The sequence below is a fragment of the Bos mutus genome, chromosome 27 (genome assembly GCF_027580195.1).
Source record: "Bos mutus isolate GX-2022 chromosome 27, NWIPB_WYAK_1.1, whole genome shotgun sequence".
Classification (NCBI taxonomy): Eukaryota; Metazoa; Chordata; class Mammalia; order Artiodactyla; family Bovidae; genus Bos; species Bos mutus.
In genome coordinates this window covers 29,041,268-29,068,701 of record NC_091643.1, presented here as the reverse complement: position 1 = coordinate 29,068,701, position 27,434 = coordinate 29,041,268, and the positions used below count along the sequence as shown (strand labels likewise).

At 41.9% G+C, this 27,434-nt stretch overlaps 2 protein-coding genes across 9 annotated transcripts in view; both read right to left on the bottom strand.

Annotated features, from left to right (window-relative positions):
- The window catches only part of FAT1 (FAT atypical cadherin 1), a 126,161-nt gene that overhangs the window by 19,854 nt on the left and 78,873 nt on the right, over window positions 1-27,434 (bottom strand). For all 8 annotated transcript variants that reach the window (XR_011462868.1, XM_070364213.1, XM_070364214.1 and 5 more), the window contains 12 exons: window positions 26,802-26,863; window positions 24,684-25,013; window positions 23,931-24,141; window positions 21,299-21,438; window positions 16,514-16,789; window positions 16,195-16,405; window positions 6,541-10,608; window positions 5,792-5,988; window positions 4,931-5,084; window positions 3,864-4,097; window positions 1,923-2,312; window positions 166-380 (listed from right to left, as the gene is read on the bottom strand). Coding sequence is in view for 7 of the 8 variants with exons in the window: in XM_070364213.1 (XP_070220314.1) it covers window positions 166-380; window positions 1,923-2,312; window positions 3,864-4,097; window positions 4,931-5,084; window positions 5,792-5,988; window positions 6,541-10,608; window positions 16,195-16,405; window positions 16,514-16,789; window positions 21,299-21,438; window positions 23,931-24,141; window positions 24,684-25,013; window positions 26,802-26,863 (6,488 nt within the window). In the remaining variant the exon portion in view is untranslated. The remainder of the gene's footprint in view (window positions 1-165; window positions 381-1,922; window positions 2,313-3,863; window positions 4,098-4,930; window positions 5,085-5,791; window positions 5,989-6,540; window positions 10,609-16,194; window positions 16,406-16,513; window positions 16,790-21,298; window positions 21,439-23,930; window positions 24,142-24,683; window positions 25,014-26,801; window positions 26,864-27,434) is intronic.
- Window positions 2,642-3,854, bottom strand: LOC138985941 (histone H2B type 2-K1). The gene has a single exon (XM_070364215.1). The coding sequence runs from the start codon at window positions 2,920-2,922 to the stop codon at window positions 2,659-2,661; it is 264 nt and encodes an 87-aa protein (XP_070220316.1). The 5' UTR covers window positions 2,923-3,854; the 3' UTR covers window positions 2,642-2,658.

The window sequence follows — 27,434 nt, the reverse complement described above, 5'->3', positions numbered from 1 at the left end:
TCCACAACAAGAGAAACTCTAAACAGCAACAATGACCCGGCACAGCCAGAAATAAACAGACAAACAGAATTAAAACAACAGCAGCAACAATAAGAAAACTGGATAAATCCCTAGAAAAATTCTTACAAAGACTCAGAAGAAAACTGCAGAGGGAAAGATACACACCATAATGACAGACTGTTCGAGAACAGCGTCCTCGCTGACGACTGCCGTGTAGGTGTCTTGGCTGAACACTGGGGCATTGTCGTTGATGTCTGTCACATTGATGCTCACGGTGGCAACATCACTCAGTGACGGGCTGCCTCCGTCAGTGGCCTCCACAGTCAGATAGTACTCATGAGAGCTTTCATAGTCCAGGTTCTCAATGATAAATATGGCTCCTGAGTAGAAAATCAGAGTTACTTCCAGTGCTTTAAAATGCCACCACTTTCTCCTCCTATGACTGAAATCTTCAAGAGTTTACTTATCACTTACGTATGTTTTCTAATTTCTTAATTCAATAATTAAAACAGGAATTGGCTCATCCTGGGAACTTTATTGCTTTTACTTTCCTGATATTCTTTGGAATATTTAAATTGCTTTTAAACTTAAATTGCTCAGTACTCACCATATCCCTGTTATAAAAATGATTACATTTCTTATCTCTTCTAAATGACAGTTTACTACAGACTTTAATAGAACAGAAAGAAAACATAAAAACTATCTTTGGCTTTTCATTTTCTTTTTCTTCTCCTACTTCTACAGAAATTCGTATCCTTTTTAAAAATCTCTTGAATAACTCTTTGTTTACATTCTATCATTTTTTTAAATCCCTTTTTGATTTAATAATTCCTTTAATGTCTTTCAAGGTCTTTCTTTTTAACCTCCTTACAGTCTATCCTACTTAAAGAGTCCTAAAAATAACAATTTTATATGTGCTAAAAATACATTTTAAGATCGCGTCATCACACACCTACCCTTCATCTGAAATAGTCACATACAATTAAACACAGTTTGAATGGAGAGAGCAACTTCCTTATAGCTATTTTAGTCGACAGGTTAACAAGACTACAAAAGTATTTATGCAGCCAGAGTTAAGAGCTCCACTGACTTGTGACCCCCCTGGCAGTCCCTCACTAAGGAACTCAGTCCAGGTATTTGTCAGTTGTACACAGCTAGCATAATGAAGAAGTCAATTTAATGAATTATCAGGTGCCCCTACTGAATCTAAGATCAAAGAGGTCACAACTCCTGTTTCACTTGGGAAGCTATTTCATATGAGATCCACAAGGGGCCATTATGCAAAATTTTCTACTATTTTCTACTCTTTATCTTTACTGATTTATTACATCTTATATCTTTACTAAATTACTAGAGTATGATGCTTTAATTTTCTCCTTAAATTTGCTCATATCTATAACAGACAAGCCAGAAATGATTTTAGTGTGTAGAACTATGCTATGCTATGCTATGCTATGCTAAGTCACTTCAGTCGTGTCCGACTCTGTGTGACCCCATAGATGGCAGCCACCAGGCTCCCCCATCCCTGGGATTCTCCAGGCAAGAACACTGGAGTGGGCTGCCATTTCCTTCTCCAATGCATGAAAGGGAAAAGTGAAAGTGAAGTCGCTCAGTCATGTCCGACTCCTAGCGACCCCATGGACTGCAGCCTACCAGGCTCCTCCATCCATGGGATTTTCCAGGCAAGAGTACTGGAGTGGGGTGCCATTGCCTTCTCCGGTATAGATCTATAGTTTTAAAGCTTTCTAAATGAATCCCACTGTGAATCCCACTTCAGATAACAACACAAACGAAACTTGAGTCTTCTCTTTTTTAGGGTATCTACTGACAACATATGACCTGTCTTTGTACCAGTAAACTGCTGAGCAATCTAGACTTTCTGGCAGTATAAGGGCTTCCTCACATTCGTAGTGGTAGGTTACCTGTTTTAGAGTCGATGCTGAATTTTCCGTGTTCATTCCCACTTATGATAGAGTAGGTGATTTCTGCATTTGCTTCAATGTCCCGACTCGCTGCGTACACTTGGAGAACTTCAGTCCCAATGAGAATATCCTCAGACACCGTGGCACCATATTCACGGTATTCAAACACGGGCGGGTTGTCATTTATATCCAAAACAGATATGACAATGGTGCCGGTAGCTGTCAACCTTCTGGGCAAACCGTGATCCACAGCTTTCAAAGTCAGAGTGTATACTGCCTGGAGTTCTCTATCCAAAGGCTTTTCTAACTGAATGATTCCAGATAATTCATTAATGGAGAACTGCCCATCAGCGGAGTTAAGCAGTGAGTAGGAGATTTTCCGATTCAGTCCTGTCAAGACACCACATCATGTCAGAATGCTTTATTTCAAGAAATGTAAGCATGCTACTTAAAAATATGTATACCTATGGCTGTTTCATGTTGATGTTTGACAGAGAACAACAAAATCTGTAAAGTAATTATCCTTCAATTAAAAAATAAATTTAAAAAATACATGTAGCATACATATGAAAAGGGAAAATGCTAATATATATTATTTAAAAATTCTTGTTGACTACGATCTTTAAAATGTAACTTTTAAATGAAAGATTCACTGAGTTAAAACAAATATAATTTCATACTCATTTGACTTTTTTTTTTTTAAGCAGTGCAGCCTTTATTAAGGTCGGGCCCCGGCTCACTTGGAGCTGGTGTACTTGGTCACGGCCTTGGTGCCCTCGGACACAGCATGCTTGGCCAGCTCCCCAGGCAGCAGCAGACGCACGGCCGTCTGGACCTCCCGGGACGTCAGTGTGGTTCGGCCTGAGTACTGGGCCAGCCAGGCGGCCTCACCGGCCAGCCGCTCAAACAGATCGTTCACGAACGAGTTCATGATGCTCATGGCCTTGGAGGAGATGCTGATGTCGGGGTGCACCTGCTTCAGCACCTTATAGATGTACATGGAGTAGGTTTCTTTGCGCCGGCTGCGCCTTCTGGACTTCTTGTCCCCAGGACTCCGGCCGCGCCGGCCCCCAGACTACTGCAGCTGTCCGTGCTCAGCGCTCATCCTCCTGGTCCTCCCGGCGGCCTCATTTGACTTTTTTTAAGACCATATTATATAGGAACTTATGTTCTAAAAACCCAGATCTTTAAAAATAAAGCCTACTTACTACTTAGCTTCAGTGACAAACATTTATTTGAAAATTAATATATTTGATATTCTAACTCTTCAGTATAGGAATGGCCAAAGAAGTTATTTCTATTCTCTGCTATCAAAATGCTATGAATATATATCCTAGAGTCTTACTTTCTCCAAAAAAAAACTTGAAAGATCTGTAAAACTAAAACAATATACTGTTTGCTTCTGTTATGTTCCTATGATACTAAATCTCTTTGTCACAAATGCTTTATTCACCAAAAAATAACCCTTTATTAATTAATTCAATGGGATATAAAAATCAGTTATCACAGGCTAGAATTTTAGAGGCATCACAGTAAGTTCACCGTGAACAATTTTGAGATTTTGAATATTCATGAAAAATGAGTTCCTTATTCTGAAGATTTCATTCAATTTTTAATGCCAACACATTTTAAGTTTTGTTTTTTTGATATGCACCAGTTTTAAAGTCTTTACTGAATCTGCTACAATATAGTTTATGTTTTGGTTTTTTGGCCACAAGGCGTACAGGATCTTAACTTCCCAAACAGGGATCTAACCCACACCCCCTATATTGGCAAGGGAAGTCTTAACCACTGGGCCACGGAGGAAATCCCAATGCTAACACAACAACAACAGTGAGTTACTCAACATGCATCAGGTTAGGTACGTGGAAGGGGATGAATGTGTTTTAAAACAGCCCCTCAGGCCACAGTCTGAAGACAAGAGCATCTTCCGGGCTATACCTGCATCCGCGTCCGTGGCCTGCACTCTGGTCAGGAGTGTGCCCGGCTCTGTGTTTTCAAACACGGTGATGGTGTAGGGATCAGCAGAGAACTCGGGGGCGTTATCATTCACGTCCTCTAATGTAAGCACAACGCTAGCTTGGCAGAACCTTCCCCCTCCATCGGTGGCCTTGACGAGAAGATGGTAAGCTGCTTGCTCCTCGCGATCAAGGGGGGCTGATGTTTTCAGTTCCCCTAAAAACAAACAAATACCCAGGTGCTCACTTGAAAGTGAAGATGTAACTGCTAGCAGACATGCTTCTTCCTCTTACATTTATAAAATCCGAATAATGGCCTTTCTCTGGAGAATAATTTTGTCGGTGACAGAGTCAACAGCTGGGGGAGCCCTCTGAGTTGGAGGTTGTCAAACCCTGCTAGGGGCCAGCTCTAAGCCATAAAGAGCTCTAAGCCATAAAGATCTCCAGGCTGGGGTCTCTTGTATTATATACAGCGTCAAAAAGCAGAAGAGTTGCCAATTTACCAAGTTCAAGGTATTTTTTAATTGACTCAAAAATTAGATTCAAATGTCTGTAATTAATTTGGGGGCAAGCTTAATAGAAAACTGTTACTTGATCCCCAATTTTAACAAAATATAAATTCGAAGAGAAATACAATCTTAGAGGTTTAAAAATAGGTAAAATATCATTAATCATTTTAATTAATATTCTGAATTATAAATTTATGGTCACAAGTTCAATAAAACAAACTATATGGAAAGTTGATAAAGCAGAAAGCTCGATATACTTTAACTTCTGAGTTGTTTTCCTTTTTTAAAGAAGGTGATATAAAAAACTTATAAATGTTAAATCCTTGATTCAAGTAGGTGATATTGCTGCTGTTAACTTTTTATCTCACCATAAAGTTTACAGTTAATTATTCCTTACCTTTCTAAACGATGCCATTTTTATAGTAGGAGAGTAAAATTTACAAGAACAAAATACAATTTCAAATTATCTGTGTGATCCAAAACCACCTGAATATGTGACTTTGTTGAAACAGAATCTGTTTTGCCCAAATTCCACCTTTACCTGTGTCTGGATTTAGTTTGAATTTTTCTGCACCTGGACCAAATAATGTGTAAGTAATTTCAGCATTGGAACGGATATCTGCATCCGTCGCAGAGACCTGCATGATCAGCTTCCCAGGAAAGGCATCTTCTGGAATCGTGTCAGAATATAAAGTCTACAAAGATTGTAAACAATACCGTTAACTTAGAACATTGAAAGTTAAGATGACTGCCAAGGGAGCAACAGAAATCATTTAACTGGGGTCACAGAACACATGGGAAATGAATAAAACTAAAATCCAAGGGGTCTGCAGAACTATTTTTCTTACAAAAGAGGAGTCAAGTCACAGCTAACAACCCCACATGCTGAACTACAGCTCTTCCTTGGTACCCATGTTGTCCTCTGTTAAAAACTATGGGCTCCGCGGGGGCAGAAGCCACACCCTGCACCTCTGGGTTCCTCCAGTGTGTGCAAAAGCAAGGGCTCTAAATACAGTCTGCTGGAGCAGAAGAGAGCTGTGTATCAAGAACTCCTGGCCTAATATCCCCCCCTCCATAACCTCACCCCCAGATGAAGGGAATCCCTTCAGGAAAATGTTAACAGAGCATGTTTCAAGTTAACACACAACTGTAATCCTGTCCATAATTCACAGTATTTTTGAATGATGTTTTCAAGCTTTTTAAACATACCCCAAAAGTACTTCTGAAACTACTCCAACTCTGGCTCCATCAACCCCATCTCGACTTAAACACTAAGAACTTACAACGTGGAAGACATCTGAATTACTCCACGTGCAGTAGCACCGTGTGACTGTCCGACTGAAAGGTTTAAGAAAGAAATCTGAATTCATAATACATGAACTTACAGACAGGAGTAGCCTACCTTTTCACAAACGGGAGTGTTGTCGTTTGCATCGAGGACTTTGACTTCAACTATAGCTTTGGATGAGAAGGTCCCGTCGGTTGCTGTGATGGTCAGAAGGTAACTGTCCCTTTCCTCTCTATCTAGAGGTTTCTTCACATAGACCTTCCATTCATTCTGTATATTTTCAATAGCAAACTGCCCCAAAGGATCCCCGCCTATGAAATCAAAGGAAGGAGATGACAGCCAATTTGTCGAAATTCAAAAAAAAAAGGAATAAGTAGTAGGAAAAACAAATTGTATAAAAGATATATAACTTAAAAGTTTTTAAAAAATAATTCCATTTATATGTGTTTTATTAGCTTTCCCGTTTACTAAGCTCCCCCAAGCCTCAACAAAACCAAAAAACAAAGCAAGTAGCACTAAAATGTGTATCTGAACACAGCACGAAGCCAAACAGAATTTAAAGACCATCAGCAACACTTTCGCCTATACTGCAACTGTATTTTTTAAATTGTAGTATCTTTTTTATATACTACGTATAAAGTTCAACAGAATGAATCATAAAAATCAAAATCTGACTAATGAAACAAGGACTGGCCTTGCTCAGGCAAAGAACTTGAAATACAGCTTAAGAGATTGTTACTTTCTACTTATTTTAAATATACTACAATTGAATCTTTAACTCTCAACTGCCATAAAAGAATGTATCTCAGAATCCATGCTTCTGATACCACTTGATTTGAAATTAAACCTTTTACATGTGTTACCTGTTATGTAGTATGTAACTTGTCTGTTGATCTCCTCAGAATCAGCATCTGTAGTGCTCACGATAGCAATCACGCCCCCAGGAGGGTCATCTTCACTCACGGTCCCTTTGTAGATCTCGGCCGTGAACCGAGGGGGGCTGTCGTTGACATCAGTGACCGTAACATCCACAATGGCTGTGGAGGAGAGCTGAACCTTCTCACCGTGATCTGACGCAACCACCTTGATCTGGTAGCTGTCTCTCTTTTCATGGTCCAGTTCCCTCAACGTGGTGATCCAGCCCGTTTCCATGTTAACGGCAAAGGATTCAATGACGTCCACGCTTTGTGACTGATCTAGATTATACATGACCTGGCCGTTGCTTCCTGAATCCAGGTCAGATGCCCTGATCTGAATGACTCTGCTCCCTGCCGGCAGGTTTTCAACAATAAAGGCCTCGTATGGACTAGACTCCAAGACAGGGCTGTTATCATTGGCGTCCTTCACCTGGATGCTAACGTCGACAGAAGCCACCAGCTCATAGTCACCGTGAGTGCACCTGGCAAGCACGGAGAACTGGAACCACTTCGTGGTCTCGTGGTCAAGACTCTTCTCCAGTTTCAGCCTCCCGCTCTGCCTGTCGATCACAAAGAACTCATCTCTGTTGCTTTCGGGGGTATTCCCTTTGACCAGGCTGTAAAGGACAGTCCCGCTGTGTTCTGCTCGAATGAGGTCTATTTCAGTTCCGATGGGCACGTCTTCAGAAACTGTATAGGTGTAAAATGGCTCTGAAAACCTGGGAAGTCGCATTTCTGGTGGGAGCACTTTCACATAGACGGGAACAACCGATTCTCTTTGTGGGGACCCGTTGTCCACAGCTCTGACGAAGAAAGTGAAGACCTCGTTCTCCAAGCCAATTAAACTTTCCTTTGTAGTAATTACGCCGGACGCTCTGTTGATTTCCAAATTCTCTTTAACGCTTTCAGAATCTGCTTCAATGGCATAGGTGATGTCGGCGTTGGAGCCCTCGTCGGCATCACTGGCGAGGACTTTGATGACTGATGTCCCTTTGGGAGCATTGGACCCGATGTTCACCTCAAACTTGGTTGCTCGAAACTGTGGGGCATTGTCATTGTCGTCTGTGAGGATGACGTTAATGGTGCAGAAGGCAACCTTGCCTCCAGCGTCCTTGGCCATGAAACGAATGGGGATTACTTTCTCTGCTGGGGTTTCTCGATCAAGCTTTTCTAAAGTAAAGATCTGCCCCCGCTCGTTTGTGTAAAACCGGTCTTTGGCAAAGTCATTGACAATGTGGTAGGTAACATGACCATAAATACCCGAATCCCCATCGGATGCTTTGACCTCGGTCACCAGAGTATGCAGGGGAGCGTTTTCAGCGAGCTCCACTTCATACTCATTCTGAAGAAACAAAGGACTGTGCAAATTGCCTCCAATCACAGTCACGTGAACCTGAGCAGAACTCCTAAAAACTCCATCCGACGCAGACACCTGGAGGCTGTAGGATGGCTTCAAGGCGTGCCGGCGCAGGTTGGAGAGTGTGATGATCCCTGTCTTGCCGTCGATGACAAAATTCTTATGGTCATTGCCAGACAGAATGGAATATTCCAACTTGTCTGCATCTGAACTGTCTGCATCATAGGCCCTTACACAGGTCACAAAATGCCCGTGGGCAGCATGCTCACTGATTCTGGCTTCATAAAGCTGCTGGTCAAAGAGGGGAGGGTGATCGTTGAGGTCGGTGACGTCCACCGTGACGACCACGTCGCTGCTCAGAGGGGGCATGCCGCCATCAACAGCCCTCACGGAAATCTGGTGCTGCCGGAACTGCTCATAGTCCAGAGTCCTGACCAGCGAGATGAGGCCAGTGCCGCTGTCTACGTGAAAATGATCATGGCTCTTGCTGTGATTCCCCACCATGTGGTAGGAAATCCCTCTGTTTGGTTCCGAGTCGGCATCTGTTGCTCTGACTTGCACCACAGACGTCCCAATTACAGATGCCTCGGACAGGGTGGTGGCATAAGACTGCTGGGCAAACACGGGAGGGTTGTCATTGATGTCCTCCACGATTATGTCCACAAAGACCTCGGCGTGAGCGCCGGTCAAGGAGTCCGTGGCTCGGATGCTCAGTTTATATGCCGGGTGGGACTCGAAGTCCAGGGGCGCCACGACACTGATAACTCCGGTGTTGAAGTTAACAGTGAACTGGCTGAAAGGATCACCCTCAGTGATGCTGTAGTGCACTTTCAGACCCTCCGGACTGTTGGCTTGTACGTGGACAACGGGGCTGTGCAGCTGTGCATTCTCTGGGATCTCGGCACTGTAGAAAGGCTTTTCGAACACGGGCATGGCTTTGTTCATCACGGTGATGGGGACGATGACCTCGGCGGAGAAAGCTGGATCTCCTCCATCTCTGGCGACCACTGTGATGAGATACTCTTTATTCAAGGTGTCGGGTTCAAACGGCTTTTTCAGTGAGATCTCCCCAGAGGATCCAATCTGGAAGTGTTCGTGGCGCTCCTTGAGGGAGTAATGAACCTCCCCGTTTCGGCCGCTGTCCCTGTCGACGGCGGTCACGTGGCGGATAACCTGGCCCACGGCAGCATCCACTTTCACCAGGGCGTAGTAAGGGAGGTTGACAAACACCGGGGCATTATCGTTCTGGTCCTCGATGACGACCTTCACGATGACGTGGGCCACGGCTGGAGGCTTCCGCTCCCGCGTGACTTCCACCACCACGTCAAAGGCCTCCTGCTGCTCACGATCGAACGGTATGCCGGTGGTCGACAGAACTCCGGACGTGCGGCTGATTCTGAACCTGGGATCTGGGTTGAGGATGTGGTAAAACAGGGGCTCATTGATTGGATTCCCAAGGGCAGTTATGACAGCTAGTGTTCTGACTTCGGTGGAATTCTCTTTCACTACGGCAGAGTAGAAATCCTGCGTAAATTTCAGCTGGCTCTCCTTGCTTTCTTTCACATTAATTTTGACGGCCGCGAAGCTTGCAAATCTGCCATCGGACGCTCTGACGGTTAGCTCGTAGCGGCTCCTCAGCTGAGTCGTGTTCTGCACAGTTATGGTTCCAGTCTTGCGGTTCATCAGGAACTTCTCCCCAATGTTGCCTTCGGTGATGGAGTACAGTAACTGTGAGAACGCACTTGAATCGGCATCAGTGGCATTCACCGCGACGACCTTGACCCCTCTGTAGGTTGGCAGCAAAAGAGATGCTTCGTATAATGATGTGGAGAACACGGGAGGGCAGTCGTTAATGTCAATGACGTGTATAGTCACATTGGCTGCATATTCAGCGAACAAGCGTGGGGTTCCCATGTCATGAACTTGCACAGTAAAGTGAAAAGTGCTTGTTTCTTCATAGTCCAGACTTAGGACTGTATGAATAGCACCCGTGCTAGAGTCAATGGTAAAGTATTTGTGTACAGATGGTTCAACGATGTGATAAACAAGCAAGGCATTTGATTCTCTATCGGCATCAGTGGCTCGAATAACTAATGGGACATTCCTGTCTGTTAGGACCACGCTGTTAATCGAAGCTGATTCACTAATGAGCCCTGTATACTCTGCTTGCACAAAAACTGGCAAGTTGTCATTTTCATCCAGCAAGTGCACCAAAACAGTTGTATTTGTAGACAAACCAGCCATGTTAGTTCCTTGTATTGTCAATGTATAGATGGGCAAGGTTTCAAAATCCAAAGCTTTCTGAGTGATGATACTTCCAGAGTGTGGATTAATATCAAAGGCATCAGCTACATTTCCATCCTTTATTTCATACACCACTGATGACTGGCTGTGGGCCGTAACCATTCCGACGAAACTTCCAACGCCAACAGTTTCACTAATTTCAACAGAATATTCTTTTGATGTAAACTTGGGAGAGGCGTTGTCAGCAATGGTCACAAAGACCCGCACAGAGGTGATTTCACTCATTGGTGGGTCGCCTTTATCTGTAGCTTTCACCATTAAGTCATATGCCACTTGGTTACTTCGATCTAATTCTCTGGCAGTTTTTATGGAGCCCAAGATGGGGTCGATCGTAAAAGAATTTCCAATGTTTCCTGGGAGGAGACGGAGAGAAGCATGTTGAGAGAAAAATACAAGGACCGACCAACATTCGAAGGGAACTGGTTTCATTCAACTTGTCTCATTTCTCAATGTGTTTCATTTTTATCCACTGAAACTAAGGCAAACTTTTCCAAGTTTTGTCTATAAATTATCAAAAAAAACCCCAAAAAAACAGAACCTATATCACTCTGCAACTAAAGCTAAAACTCTCTCTGGTTGAACCAGGAATGTGTTGTGGGAAAAGCTGATTCTCCTTCATAAAGCAGTGAAGTTAATCATTTCCGAGAGTCCCTCAAACCCCCTTTGGAATGTATTCATTGCTTGCAAATTCTCCAGAATCTTATATGAAAGGGAAGACTTCAATTAAATTCAACAAACTTCAATAGAGTTAGTCCTCATTTTAAACATTTGGGAACTGATGAAGAAGCCTGTATGTAATCTGCCCCACTTTCCAGGTTTTGAAGATTTCAATAATATTCTCTGAATTTTTTTCAGGTCAATTTAATTTCTAGGTGAGTGTTTCTCAACTCAGAGGCGATTTCACCCAGAGGGACGTTCAGTCGGACATATTTTAGGTGACCACCACTTCTGGAGAGAGGGTGCTCCTACCATCCAACGGGTAGAGACCAGGGATGCTGCTAAACACCCTACAACACACAGGACAGCCTCACAACAAAGCATTTTTTGATCCAAAAATGTCAATAATGCTAAAACTGAAAATCCTAAGAGTTTTACTTGCTTTCTTTAGACTTTTTACAGCTACATTATCTACAACAGCTACACGTACAACTCCACAATATTCCGTGGTTTTGCATCACTGACTGAAACCTATCTGAGGAAGCCAGTTTACTACGGTTACACAGTTTACTATCTTTTTGGGTAGATCATGGCAGTGTGAGGGTCCTCAGATTCGATCCATCCACAAACCCTTCGTCCCTTTCCTGTTTTCTAAACAAAGAATCCAGAATCATTTATTTGAGTCATAGAATTGAACTTATTTTCCCCAAACAAATTCTTACACTGACGCAAAACAAGGCTGACTTGCCACTTAACTGCTTTCTCAAACTCTTGCTTTCCTCTCAGTTTGCCATCAAGTTTGGCCCATTCACGGAGCAGAAATACCTGGAGTGACTTGCCAACCAGGGGCTCCCAAGGCAGCACTCCCTTCCTCACATCATTACTAGTAAACACTTCCTCAACGGCCTTCATTTCCTTCCTTCAACACATTTTCCAAAAATCCGTGATAGTTCTTCCTGAGGCCAGACCCAGTCTGGTTTTCATTACGTCTGCCTGGCTCCGTGTCCAGGCCCCGGGGCCGTGTCCTGACCTGCAGCAGGACTTTGGCCTGAAACGACTCCAGGCCACGAGGTGCTGAGCTGAAGCCTGGCCCGCGAACGGTGTCACACTGCCTCTGCCAGGCCTTGCAGACACTAATTTCCGGCCTGTCTGTATTTACGAGAGCCAGTGACCCCGGATCCTCTCTCGCTGTGTTTCAGGCACTCATCGGAATTTCGAGGCCCTTTCTCAGCTACCTGTGCGTCTTCCTGCGTCCACAGCTGTGTCTGAGTGGCTGCCTGGCCTGAGACGGGGACCGTGAAAACCTTGGACAACCGTCTGCATCCCCGCCCTTTACTATCCTGTGTCTGTACTGATAAAATATATTTTATATTCATCCATCTATATGCATTTCTCTTATTTTGTACAGTGAAAGCTTCAAATACACAAGGCCTTACTTGGAGGAGTGAATGGATTCTATCTGCACCGAGAGGCTCTTCAATCAGGTAAACACATCCTCAGTGGGTTTGGGGGGTGTCCTCTCCTGGAAAAGCCTTCCCCCCAGCTATTCTTCATTCGTTCTCTCTCTCAGGCTCTGCCCAAATGCCTCCTTCTTGGAGAACTCGACGGTGAGGCGTCCCTGACTGTCCCACTCATCACGGCTGGTCTGTCCCGCTACCCTGGCCCTTTTCTACAGCACGTCATACTGCCACTTGGTTCTTATCTGTTCCCCCCCTGGAATGTCGGCTCCACTTCAGCAGGGCTTGTCTTATTCGTTGTTTTATCACCTCTGCCTAGAAGAACACCTGATACTTAGGAGACACTCCACAAATATTTGCTGAATGAAACAACTTTTAGACATGTATGGAAAGAAAAGAAATTAATCACCAAACAGGTTGATCAGCAGCTTGGAAAAAATTAATATGTTCATTAAATACTACATTTCTATTTACAGTTTCCCAGCTGGTACAGTGGTAAAGAATCTGCCTGCCAATGCAGGAGATACAGGAGACTTGGGCTCGATCCCTGGGTGGGGGAGATTCCCTGGAGGAGGGCATGGCAACCCACTCCAGTATTCTTGCCTGGAAAATCCCATGGACAGAGGAGCCTGGTGGGCTGCAGCCCACGGGGTTGCAAAGAGTCACACATAACTGAGTGACTGAACATGCATATATATCTATTTGGTTTTCTTTTCCTCACTGATACTATACTTCAATCACTGCCAACAACCATTTATTACAGGTAGCACCTTATTTAAAAGAACTAACAAAAGGAATGTGTAAGGACTAACTGGAAATCTGTGATAAAAATTTTCATCGGCAATGTGAAATTCAGAAACACTCTTTACTACGTGTAGTATTTTTATTTTGATAAAGACAGTTCTGAGCTTGTCAATGATAACAAGAAGGTTAAACAGGAACACAGCTGGTTAGTTAATATATGGATCCTACCCATATATACACTACAGCAGAAACCATCAGATTTGTAGATGGGAAAGCAATGTCACGTTTACGTGGAAAAACCCCGAGGGCTGCTGAGTGGCTAAAATACATCTTTGTCTGATTGAGTAATAGCCACATTCACCCATTACTGAAATACACAGATGGCATTTGTGAACAAATTGACAGGGCAGTGACAAAAGTCTGTGCTAGGGTGGGGCCTCGGTCATTCACTTTAGGGGAGATTATCGCTGATTTCTAAAGTCTTAATTTGTTCCTTCTATATGAACAATGCAGTTATCCAGACAAACATGCAAATGTGTGCATGTCAGCTGTGACTGTATTATATATACCTACACCCCAAAAGGCATGTCAGAGAGCTGTGCTAGGACCTGCCTCTACCCACGGAGGACACGCTGTGGGTGCCCACTGCCTGACAGTACAGCAAGCTCTGTAAAAGTGGCAACTGCAATGACGGTTAACCTAAGTTTGGGGAAGAAAACCAATTCTAGTCAATACATATTTTTACTGAGTGTCTTCTAATTCCAGAGGTTACAACAGTTTTGAAGACACAATCTACTTTAAAAAAATAAAATACTATAGCTCAGAGTATGGCACAGATGTGTCTCTAAACACATAACTGTTTCTGAAAATATTCTTCAGGGACTTCCATTTTCCCTAAAGACTTGTCATCAGACCAAACTTTTTGCTCAATAAATTGCTGCTAATTAAACCGGCAATGTTATGGCCAGAATTTATAGCTACTCTTCTGAGCTTTATTAAATGACACAAGTCAGGAGCAAGTGAGTATGAGTACACTGTTGAACAAAGGCTGTGTGACCATTTAATAGTGTCAACAAATTTACAGACACGTAATTCTATTGCATTTTAGTGGCAGTCATTTCCTAAAAATCAAGTGGAATAGTATGATTTTTACATTACCAAATCTATGAAATTATCTTAAGTCCAAGTTTTATATCCGAATAGGCCCCTTGTATCATCTGGTTTTTGAGTGGAGACACAGTTCCATTCCTGGAATACCAGATTACTAATCCCATCAGTCATTACAGGCATTTAAAGAATTCTCATGCCTTCAGTCAGGCACCGACAATCATATTTTAAACACCCAGTTGTTGAAAGTTATGTGAAAGCTAAGGGAAAGTTTAGCATTTTCTCCTACACAAACCCAGCCAGTTTGTCTAGGAGAAAATTATTTTATTGAAGTGCTCAGGCATGCACAAATGTAATGCGCTGCTTTTTTTAATGGATAAATTTCTGAACCAGTGGAAAAATCATCTTTATTCAAGTCAACTACACTACACTACATTTCAACACTGCAACCTTAGGCAGTATATGAGGTTTTATTTGAAAGAAATGGCCTAAATTTGGTCATTTTCAGGAAAAACATGAAACTTCAAATATATTAAGAAATAAAATTGTTTAACCACATAAAATACAGTGATTAAGCACTGTTTTTTAAAAAGTGCTCTCCATTTGCTCAGCTTTGGATTATGTGATCTAGAGTTAGTTATACCCCTATCAATTCTAATGCCTAGAAAGATATATAATTCCTAAATATGCAGAGGTATGGACTTATTTAAAAAAAAAAATCAGGTTAACGGGATGATCTCAATATCCTAAAATCACCATAGGGAAAGAATGGAAGAGAGTATGAGCCTTGTACTAATGGCAGAGAGAGATGGGAAATTGGAAGCTGCTTTCTCCATATTTAAGCGCTAATATTAATACTAATACTTATAGTATTTGGCATGAGTCAGGCAAGTCCTGGAGCAAGGTAACTTCTGACTGGATAAGTCACATGTTCTAGAGCAGATCCTGGCTTCATCAGGGGCAGAACTCATTCACAAGAACATACGTCTGTGGACTGATGGAAGCCCCTACCTGCCAAGCACAAGCGTGAATGCTCCTAGCAGGGCACCTGGCACATAAAATGACAGTCCAGATGAAGACACAGATGACTGAAGAGTAGCCGCAAACAGACAGAACAGCATGCCACTCTGCTGCCGCCACTCTGCTGCTCCAGGAATCGGCAGCAGGCCTCTGGCGCCCTGCCGGGTGCTAAGCCGAGTCAGTCGTGTCCGACTCTTTGCGATCCCAGGCTCCTCTGTCCATGGGATTCTCCAGGCAACAATACTGGAGTGGGCTGCCATTCACACCCGGAGCTGTCCAGGCCCACAGTTCCAGCTGGACTTCCCACCCTTGCTGTCTCTTGCCCGACTCCAGCAGGGCCCCAGCCTTGTCAGCATTTCTTCAAGTCCTTGTCCCAACCCAGGGACCTACTGCAACCACCCTCTTCCATGAGTGAAATGCAGCTGTGAAAGATGCATGGGGTGACAGCGGCAGAAAAGCGAAACCTGGAAGGGGTAGGAGCAGCATAGTACCCTTCATCGGCCGTGACCCAGTGAGAACTGCGGGAGTCAGCACTCCCATCATGGGGCTTCCTGCTCTGCCCCAGAGAAAACACTCTCTGACTAAATGAAAAATGTTAAATCACTGGGCCAGCCTTATTCTAAGAGTATCTGTGGAGGACCGTGACTGTGTGGTTAAAATCATTTTGGAAATCCTAAATTGGTCAAATAAAGTTTTCTTCACTGCAGGACTTCTCAGAGCCTTGAATTATGCTAACATTATGAAATCTTTGAGAACATCACCCAAACGTAGTTAGGACTCTCTATCTTTGCTTTCTAATGAGTTAAAAGTTCAACTTTTTTCCTCTTTCTCCTTTCGGTTTAAGCAGTTTTCATAGTGATATACAGAAATCTTTCAACATCTAGAAGTAATTTTAGAAGAAATATCTTTATAACAAGTGCAAAGTTATAAACCTATGCAGTGCTCCAAAAATACCTGATTCGATGGAGTAGAGTACTTCAGCATTTTTCCCTTTGTCCTTGTCCAGAGCTGTAACCTGCAACACAACTGAGCCCACAGCTGCTGACTCATAAACCCGCCCTTCGTAGGAGGAGCTTGTGAACCAGGGGGCGTGGTCATTGGTGTCGCTGACATTAACAACAATCCTTGCAAAGTTGCGCTTTACAGGGACATCTTGATCTCGTACCTAAAAGAATCAGCATATTATCAATCCTGTTACGGGTAAAAATCACTCTCAATCACATGGAGCCCTCCAGGAACCATATGGTAGCAGAACAATGAACGAAAGCCCTACCATGACTGTGAGAATATGCTGGTGAATGGCTTCATGATCAAGCTTTTCTGACGTATAGAGAGAGCCGGTTGCAGGATCAAGACGAAATTTCTTGAGACTCAATGGATCGATACTGCTCTGCAGAGTGTAGATGAGTTTGTTTTTTTCATCTTTATCCACAGCACTGATTTGCAAGATTTCTGTTTCTGGCACTGTGTCTTCAGGAATAACAACTTCATATTTTGATGTAGAAAATTGAGGACGATGGTCATTTGTGTCTATTACTTTGATGAATACCTGCAACGACAAAATGACTCACATAACAATATTCCTAATTACAATGTTTTCGTGTTAAAAAAAAAAATCAGGAAAAATCAGATGCACACTGAAAAAAAACTAATTTTGAGCAAAACAGAATTCAAACATGAGAAATAAAGGCAACCAAAATCTGGAATAAAAAAACATTTCAAATTTTTCATTGACATACTACCTGTATTAATATGAGTAAGATAATAAAGACCTTTTTAAATTATTGAGACTAATTTTTGAAAGAAAAATGTAACACACATTTCTTTCTGAAATGCATACTTACTTTCTCTTAGGTCTCCAGAGAAGAGATATTTCTAGATTACTCATGGAAAGATAAAAAATTTACTTTACCAAGTTTCATAGATTGATTTCCTGTATCAGATTTGCACCTGTAACTATTAAGCTACTGAGGTGAGGATGCTACTTAAAGGTCACAATATCTGAAGTTCTTGCTCTAATCTTGCCAACTCCAAATCTCTACCCATAAGATATTGTGAATAAGAAGGAAAATTAAGAATGTGCTTTAAAAGCCTTATATTTTTTGATCACAAACTACACATAGATAGTACAGACATTTCTCACTTAAAAGCAATGTTAAGTACACTGGAGATAGTTCTCTTAAGTATGCCAGCATAGGATGAAAATCTTAAAGGAAAAAAGAACAGATGTGTATAAAGTGAGTCCCAATCTAAACTAAAAAAAAAAAAATTTACCCTGACAGTAAGAAGATTAACTTTTAGATTGAAAAGACACATGTGGATAAGGGATAGTAGAAATCACTATGATTACAAAAGGCAGTTCAGTTATAAACAAGAAACCAGAGCTTCACTAGCTCATATGGAATAAAGCTCAGTAGTTTGAATGGCACAAGAGGCCAAAGTCCCTGGACCACATGAGGGTGTTTAACCACTTTGGGGTTAACAGAGGTTAGCAAGTATGTGGACCAGAGCCCTTTTCATGAAGATGATACTACCATTCTGTTCTAAGAATACCAAAACCTCAGTGGTGAATCTGTAACATTAAACTATGTGAATACTAAGTGCATCCACCAAACCCCAGAAGAGTTTTATGTAAAAGTTATGTATGTAAACATTTAAAACTATAGATACCTGAAGGTCAATGATGATCTAAAAGTCATAGCTATAAAGATAATTTCTATAAATTAAATCGTTATATATTCACTTCCAGTATACATTAAAAGACCCTGATGCTGGGAAAGACTGAGGGCAGGAGGAGAAGGGGACAAAAGAGGATGAGATGGTTGGATGGCATCACCGACTCAATGGACATGAGCTTGAGCAAACTCCAGGAGACAGTGAAGGACAGGGAAGCCTGGCGTACTGCAGTCCATAGGGTTGCAAAGAGTTGGACATGACTGAGCGACTGAACAACTGAACAACAAATACATTAAAATGTATTTTTCTCACCAAGTGCTGGGCAGAAATAGTTTAATCCTTCTTCAAGATCACCTGATCCCACCTAAACAGGGACAGCTGGAGTAAGAACAATTCTTATTGATAAAGCAATTCAACTGACATATTTTCTGGGCACGTTCACACTCAGCACTTGTGTTTACGGAGGGTGTAAAGGAATTGTGGACGTCCCTGCCTGTTGAAGCTTTCAACCTCACTGGGCAGTACCTTGCACACACGGGTTTCCTATATTACCAAGGAGGTTTTCAGGAGTCTAGAGATGGTCTGGGCCATTCAGGAAGCTTTCGAGGAGGAGGCAGACTCCGCTTGCACGGCTTTTCGACTGGCGGATGAAATACACCGGAGTGGAAGGAAAAGCTTGGGCACAGACATGAAGGCAAGGGAGGAATGAACATCCTGTCTCTAAGAGACTGCAGAGGAGGGCCTGGACAAGGGGTGACACAGTAAGAGCAGGGAGAAGGGGGTCCAGGAGCAGACCTGTCTCCCAGCAGCGGCAGAGAACTGCATGGCCTGTGTGCCCCAAACTGAGAACTGCATGGCCTGTGTGCCCCAAACTGAGAACTGCATGGCCTGTGTGCTCCAGACAGAACTTCATGGCCTGTGTGCTCTAAACTGCCCGATGGGGAAAATTCACCTCCCATCCTTCCAGTCGGGCCGACAGTCTGGCAGCAGGCAGGGCAGGCTGAATCGCTGGGATAGAGGATGGAGGCAGGAAGGTGACTCAGTGCCAAGAGGCGTCACAAGAGCCCAAACCGGTGCTCATGGGCAAGAGGGAACACACGGGGAGCACTCACGGGGCACAGGCCTGAGAGCCTGGAGAAGGGGACACTGGAGTGTTATCTTGTTTCGCCCTCAGAGGAGCTCTATGAGGAGGGAGTCACTGTGCCCATTTCCCACAGAGGGTACCTGCCCACATACAGGTGTTAAGAGGCAGAGCCCCCATTCAACCCAAACGGCCTGCCCCAGGGTATGCAATCATGATGCTCTAGAGACACCGAAAGAAAACATGAAAGTGAGGCTGTTTCCAAAATAAGGAAAAAAAACCCTGTAAATTGGATTTGGCAAGTTACCTTGAGATATCAGATAAAGCAAAGTGCCTTGATTTAATACCAGTCAGCATCCTCAACAGAAGACGGCAGGACGGGAAGGCAAGGATGGCAGTTGTTCCAACGGGGCACCGACCGCTAGGTCACAACCCTCCACCGCCCACCTCTGTGAGGATGCGCCCAGCCTAACCACAGCAACGCTCTCCATCCATGGACCTGACGCCTGCCGCTCCTGACCTTGATGCAGCAAAACCTGTTCTGTTGGATCCCGAGTTTCACCGGCAAACAGGCATCTACCCGCTGTGCCTTGTCAGCCTGGCTCTGATCTCCGTGTTCTTCTACAGCTGGTGCTTGCCTCTCTGCTCCCACTCAGATTCCTATCTTCCTATACTCAGCCCCAGACTGGGAATCAAAGCCTCATTACTGATTGTTCCCTTACCGCCCACACCTGGACAGGTCAGCCTAGGCCCTGGAACTGCTGCTCTCTGATACTCTGATCAGCTCTCCCTGCCAGCAATTCACTACAATATTATCAAGATCCTCCGCGGATGACTCAGACTGTTACAGAAGTATGCCTGAAGCACTGAAATGGAAGAATTTCTGTGTCCCTGAGAAAAGAAAACTAGAACATATTTACTGGACTTTATGGGAATTTTAGTCACCATATTTCATATGAAGCTCCTAACTACAGCAAGGAAAACTACAATTACCAGGAGTTACGTTTTAAGTGGTAAATACCACCTGTAGATATACCATCTTCAGGAATGAAAACGCTTGGCACCCAGGGTCATTTCTACGCTTTTAAGTTTCCTTTGCTAGACTTCTGGTTAGTCAATTACTTGAACTGATCTCCATACAGTTACACTTTTTAACCTTTCAAAATTATCCTGCTAAATTCATTACAACTTTTGATGCTTTTACTCTCATTTTCATGCTCTAGAGTCTAGCTTCTACAATGAGAACAGTTACTGACAAGATTGAATTAATACTGTGTTGGCAATTTTACATGACAATCTCAAAATGACCCCAAAGCACGATTCATATATCAATTCTAAATACACTAAAAATCACAAGCATTTGGAGAAAGAAATAAGGTCATTTCGCAACTGACTTTAAATTATCTATTCATTTATTAATTGAAAAGACGTCACAGACTGTAATTTTTTTTCTTCAATACAACTAAATGATTTAGCAGATGATCTGTCTTAAGATTTGAAGTATTATAATCTAAAGACAGGAAATTGGAATTCATAAGCATTTTATCTTCTAACATTTAATTTCTTCCTTTTACCTTTCAGACACAGCAAATCATAACACAAGCCTTTAGCTTCTACCATTCTAATGTAAACTCAAAGAGGACAGGACTCTGTGTCCTGTTATTCAGCTTTTGGAACAATACTTGGCACACAGCAAGTATTTAACAAGTTCTACAACCAGCCCTCACCATGAATCAAAGAGAACTGATATGAAAGAAGAGAATTTAAATGTAATTTTTAGGGCTCTGACATTTAAATTTGAAACTCAATGATCTGACCATGTCTTAATCATCAGACAGGAACAAATAAAGATGTTAGAGGAATTATTAGAACAGTTTAATCAGTTATTTTACACAACCAAAGGTAGCCAAGGGGAAAAAACAATTCGAAAAGGTATTTTAAAAGATAATCACTTTAACCAGTTTTAATGCAAATGACTTGGGACAAGTCGTTCTCAACAGTGATATACTTTATACTAACACAATTCAAAATGAGAATTAAAAGATTTTGATGGCATAAAAATGTGTGGGGCTTTTTAAAGTCTACTTTCAAATTTTTTAAAACTGGCTAATTGCATTCAAAACCTAAATCAGGGTTTATGGTGAATTTTCATTGCCTAAATAAAAATCCTCAGTGTGTACATGTATATAAACTGTATCAACACAGTAACTTCTGATGTGGGAACCTCAGAGGGCAGAACCAACTGCCCCACTGCCTGTGGACCCCTAGACCAGAATTCTGTGCCATCAGCCATTCACCTACCTGAGTCAGTATAGTGGTAGTCCCATCTGTAGCCTCAACTGTGAGGTTATAGTTTGATTTCTGTTCTGCATCAAGAGGCTTGGCAATAATGATGGTTCCAGTGCCCCTGTCCACATCAAAGTGACTGTCGTAGTTGCCACCTAGTTTAAGTTAGGACAAACAAAAGTAGAAACAGGTCACAGGATGAAAATCTACCAATTATTTTGTGGCTTTCTAATTTTTAATGGCAGTTAAAAAAAAGAAGAAAGAAAAAAATTCTGATACAGTGATCAGAGTGATTCCAGGGAGCTTTCATTTTGAAAGACCAGAAAACAAGGACCAACTAGAAAGACAACATTTCCTTACTGAAAAAAAAGGAAGAAAAAAGGCTGATCCATGACTGTTGAGGAAGCTACTAAGTGAGAAGAAGCAAGAACTGAGAACAACAACAACAAAAAAACATTTATAATTCTACCAACCAACTGCTGAATTACTTTCAGTTTGTTTCTTCAAGGGTTTTGAATACTTTACATCTCAGTAGCTACATATCGCATCATTTAGTAACCAAAGGTGGCCACTTAAAATTTTACTTAAAAATTTTTTTTACTTAAAAAAATTGTGACAATTAGAGCATACAGATCTAATAAAATAACTATTAAAAACAAATGTTAACTTTGAAAAAAATAGAAGTTAATGCCAGTTAGTCCTGACTCTACACTATTGGACATTTTTTCCCATTGCTGTGGGACACAAAGCTTAATGAAGCAAAGTTTTCTATAATATTAACGTTACCCAAATGCATTCCCCATCATATTCAAGACAAAACTCTCTTTTCAAAGCTATTGAACTTGAGATACTTATACCAATGAAATGAGATGGCATGAAAATAAAGTCTAAACACCATGATGAAGTTCTATGACTAAATCTAACCAAAAACCAAAACAGCACATGCACAAAACAGAATGTTGAGTTAAATCTAAAAATCCAAGGATCTACGGATGTATGGAAAGTCAGTACATTTGCAACTGGGATGGATGAGCATGGACCCGCTATGAAAAGAAAAAGCAATGACAGATGGTCACTGGAAAGAATAAAATTTGAAAAATGGCTGTTTTTCTTTAGATCTCATAATCTGAGGCAAATTATGTGATCTCAGCAGATACCTTCTGCTGTACAGTTCAGGTCACAAGTCATCGGAAAGATGTAAAACACTTCTCTAGCAAGTGTGTCTCCTGGCACAGCCAAAAAGAAGCAAGCATGGAAGGCAAGCACAGAACAAGGACAGCAATCAGTCACAGCAGTTCGAGGCAGTCCGCTTACACGGCGGTGGGGGCTGGCGGGGGGCGGGGGTGGAGGGGGATGGGGGAGGCGCTGAGAGGGTGTGAGGTGCTGCTTGGGGGCAGCCTGCTCATCTGGAAATGCGACAGGAATTAAGGCAAAGCAAGCAAACTGCTCTCACTGCAGTTGACTATGAAGAGTCCTTTTGTTCATTTAAAACTAAACTGTAATGGTTTCACAGGTGTCAACAGGATCAACAATTTCATTCAAAGACCAAAGTTGGGAAAATAGCCCAGCTATCTAGAGAGAAAGTTTAAGGGGTACAGCCTGAACCCCGTGTCCCAGAAGCTTCAACCTGCTGAGACAGCAGCTGGGGCAGGAGAGCTCGGGGATGAAGAGGGAAAAGGGATACTGGGTTCCAGCTAGAAACAACCTGAATATACCTCTGATTTTAATTATCTTTGTAATTAAAATACTGTGTAGACATAAGAATTAAAATACTAAGATATCAAAGTCTAATGTAAAGTTTTCAGGATGTTGTACGACTTTCTATGCCTAGCTAAATTAAATGACATGAAAAAAAAAAAAAAAAAAGGAATTGGCTGAGGCATATAATTTTTTTAGCCTGATTTAATCTAGTGATCCCCCAGGCGGTACAGTGGTAAAGAATCCACCTGAAATGCGGGAGACATGGGTTTGACCCCTGGGTTGGGCAGATCCCCTAGAGAAGGGAACAGCTACCCACTCCAGTATTCTTGCCTGGGAAATCTCTGGACAGAGGAGCCTGGTGGGCTACAGTCCATGGGATTGCAAAGAGCTGGACACGACTTAGTGACTAAACAACAACAATCCAGTGAAGCCTGCTTCCTACTGAAAACGAGGTAAATCAAACTTAAAAGTCATAGTTGACACTACCACTTATAAATTAGAAATTTTAACCATATTCCCTATAAAATACTGACATGTGACAATCACACAGGCAGTTATTTTAAACATTCAAATCATATTCACTAAAAATAGTTACGTGCCATATGTCATATACCAAGAAGGAAAAATTAAGAAGCTGTGGCTTTGGACCAAACATTCATATTTCTCTGTGTCCTTTTGATGTACTTTTAAAAACCTTACTTTTATATTAATAAGGTACATACACAGTGCTTTTATTTTAAACACAGTGCTTTTATTTTATTTTTATGTTGGTTATTACCGTAAAAAAATGTTGCAGGCAAAATGATGCAATTTAAAACAAATTCTCCACTTACAGGTCTTACTATCAATTTTAAATTCTGAGATGTGCACAAAAAGCAGAAAACCAGAAATGGGCTCCCCTCAGTGTGACCTAGACAGGACAATGAGAACTATCATGAACACTTACCGATGATGTCAAACCAGAGAGGTATGCCTGGAGGCTCAACAGATATGACTCCAATCATGTGAGCAACTGGATCACTTTCCATTACAGTAAAGGTAAAAAATGATTCTTCAAATGAAATTGGCTCCAGGGATGGTTTCGGTTTGGAAATCCATTCAATGTGGAGCCGAGTGGTTGACGACTTTTGGGGGCGACCATTATCAACAGCCTTAATCTATAAAATGTGGGCAGAGAGGGGAAAAAAAACCGCATATAAAAAGCTGCATCCCATAACTGAAGCATGCATTGGTTTGGGCTGCAGCCCATGGGGTCGCTTAGGGTCGGACACGACTGAGCGACTTCACTTTTACTTTTCACTTTCATGCATTGGGGAAGGAAATGGCCACCCACTCCAGTGTTCTTGCCTGGAGAATCCCAGGGACGGGGGAGCCTGGTGGGCAGCTGACTACGGGGTCGCACAGAGTCGGACACGACTGAACTGACTTAGCAGCAGCAGCAACACTGAACCAATTTCAAACACTTAATATCCCGTGCTGTCTATTCCATGTGTTTAATGCCTGATAAAAAGAGCAACCTTTTCATGCCTCGCTGAACAGAAATAACTGGAATAATGAAGGGAAAAACAAACCCACACTTCCCACTGTTAGGTTACCACAGGGAGGTCAGTAAATGGAGAGAAAGTTGTGAGAGAAGAGACTTAAGGCTAGATTAATAGTCAAAGCACGGAAGAAATTCAAAGACTAGATCTTCACTCACTGAAAGAATATCATATTCTCCAGCTCCAGAAAACTTCTTGGACAAAACCACTCCCGTTTTTGGCTCAATAAAAAATTTGCCGTGCTCATTCCCCTCTTCGATGCTGTAGGAGATTTCTGCGTTGGGACCTTCGTCTTTGTCTGTGGCGATCACACGATACAAAGGCTCTCGTTTGGCGTTTCTTTCCCGTTCTGGCTTTTCCCGCTCTGGGAGTCTGATCTTGTAGAACTTTTGCAGGAACTGAGGCTTGTTGTCGTTTTCGTCAAGGATCTTCACGATGACTCTTGTGATGGTTGACTTGGGGGGGCTACCGTTGTCTGTCACAGTAACCTGTTTTTTTTTTTTTTTTTAAAAAAGGTAGTATCAAGAAATGTTTTTAAGATATACTGTATAAAAAGTGAGTGTCTTCTTCCTAATGATAATCAGCTTTTGTATAAGCCTCTGCAGTTCACACAGCACTATGACACACACAGGTTCTCTGACCACTGCCCCGTGAGGGGGCAGGACCACCTCTTCACTTTCACACAGCAATTCGGGGCGGGGGGCGGTGGGCAGGGGATAGGGAAGAACCAGCTCTGAGCTCCGGCTCTCTCCTTACCCCGTTATCCCTCTTCCTCACACACCCTAACAGTAATGTGACAGCCACCAATGTTAAGCTCTCACAAACTTAGTATTTTTAAGTGAAGGAAGAGATACATGAAGATTTTGTTAAGTACTTAAAGAGTCCTCTTATATATGTTTAAAAATAGAATCTTAACATGCTGCATTTAAAAACTATCACTTTTAAACCTCATCAATAAAATAAGTTAAATCAGCCAGTTAAAATACACATTAAGTATAAGGAGCAAGCCTTTTAATACTAGCGATCATTTTGCTTGGCTCTCTTTTATTGTACAGAAGTTCTGGTAGAGAGGACACAAACACTTAAATTGAAGGCCAACTTATTAAAGAAGGTTTTCAGTAAAAGAAATGCAAAATAACTTTCATTCTAGGTATTCGGGTATTGAGTTTAGGTATGAAAATCTAAGATTCTTGAGGATTACACTGATGAATGCTTCTGTATGCATAAGAAACAATTTCACCTTCAAATTACATGTTCATTTCCCCTTCAATATGTACATTAAAAGGAATGACCTCAGTTATTCTCCCCTCACCCACATCCTCCCAAATTAATCAATGTAATACTAAAACCATTAAAGTAGACTGAAGTTTCCTGTGGAACTATGTTCCTTTTAAAGCTTGGCAGGTGTAAATTCTGTTGTTTATAAAAGTGTGAATGAATGTATCCTGAGGGTACTTGTCAAGACTATTTAAGTAAAGTTAACTGCTTTAATTAAAGTACATGATTTTCCTTCCCAACTCTCAAAATAAAACCAAATTGTATTTACTATTTTAATTTTAACTTGTCAAAATATTTCCTTTTGATCAGTTTTCATATGATCCATAGGGAAAAGGAAAAATTAAAGAGAAATACACCATGTACTATGCTTTGTAGCATTCATCAAATTGTTCCTAAATTTGGGGTCCTAACCTGCCGCCAGTCACAAAGCTTTTCACATGTGACTTAACAAAAAAAAAAACAAATTCTTTTTTAAGACAGTCAAATCCATGCCAACTCTGGCCTTCAAATAAATGACCACAAAAGGACTCCAGAAAAACATACATGTTATTATAAGCAAACTAATCTTATTTCCCATCAATATCTTACTATCATCTTTGAAGCCCTAAGTATCTTATACCTGCTCCCATCGGCCTCTGACACTCACTGAGAAAACAGCCTCCAGAGTGGGGCACACAGCTAACAGGTGTGCAGTGCGGTTCTAACCAGGGTGACAGGGCCACACAACGAAGGCTGCCATCGTTTGCAACCTGCGGCTCTGGATGTTGTGGCATCTGTTTATTTTCTGGGAATAAAACGGTGTATAAAGGAGACCTGAACTATACTCACAGTGTTTTCTTTATTTTCCTTTTTCTTAATAACCAGAAGCTAATATAACAATATAGCAGCAGCTATGAATGACTAATGTGAGACCGCTCTTTCTCATAATATTTATGATTACAATAGTCTTCACGTTATTACAATATCCTTCAAATTATTAAAAATAAAGAAATGCTTACTTCCAGTATGTGTTCATCTTGCTGCTCTCGGTCTAGTTTCCTTGCTGTGGTTGTGATGAGACCTATGAAATGATAACAGCTCATGAATCCTAACAAAGTAAAGTCCATTACAAAACACCGTACCTGAAACCACACACTGAGAGTAGAAGTTTGAGTAAACGCTTAATCTATTCTCAAGAGGAATACATTATTCATTCATATATAGCTAATTATTTTATTGACAAAAATACACATTATTTATTAACATACTTTATACTTTCTCAGGGCTTCTCCGGTGGCTCAGACAGTAATGAATCCGCCTGCCATGTGTATTTTATTGACAAAAATACACATTATTTATTAACATACTTTATACTTTCTCAGGGCTTCTCCGGTGGCTCAGGCGGTAACGCCCGCCTGGGTTCGATTCCTGGGTTGGGAAGATCCCCTGGAGGAGGGCATAGCAACCACTCCAGTATCCTTGCCTGGAGAATCCTCATGGACAGAGGCCTGGCAAGCTACAGTCCATGAGGTTATAAGAAGTCAGACACGACTGAGTGACTAAGCACAGCACACAGCATACTTTCTCTTTTTAATAGTTCTTAAACATATAAATGACAAGAATTAAGTGGAAAAAATCAGTTCCATTTAAAA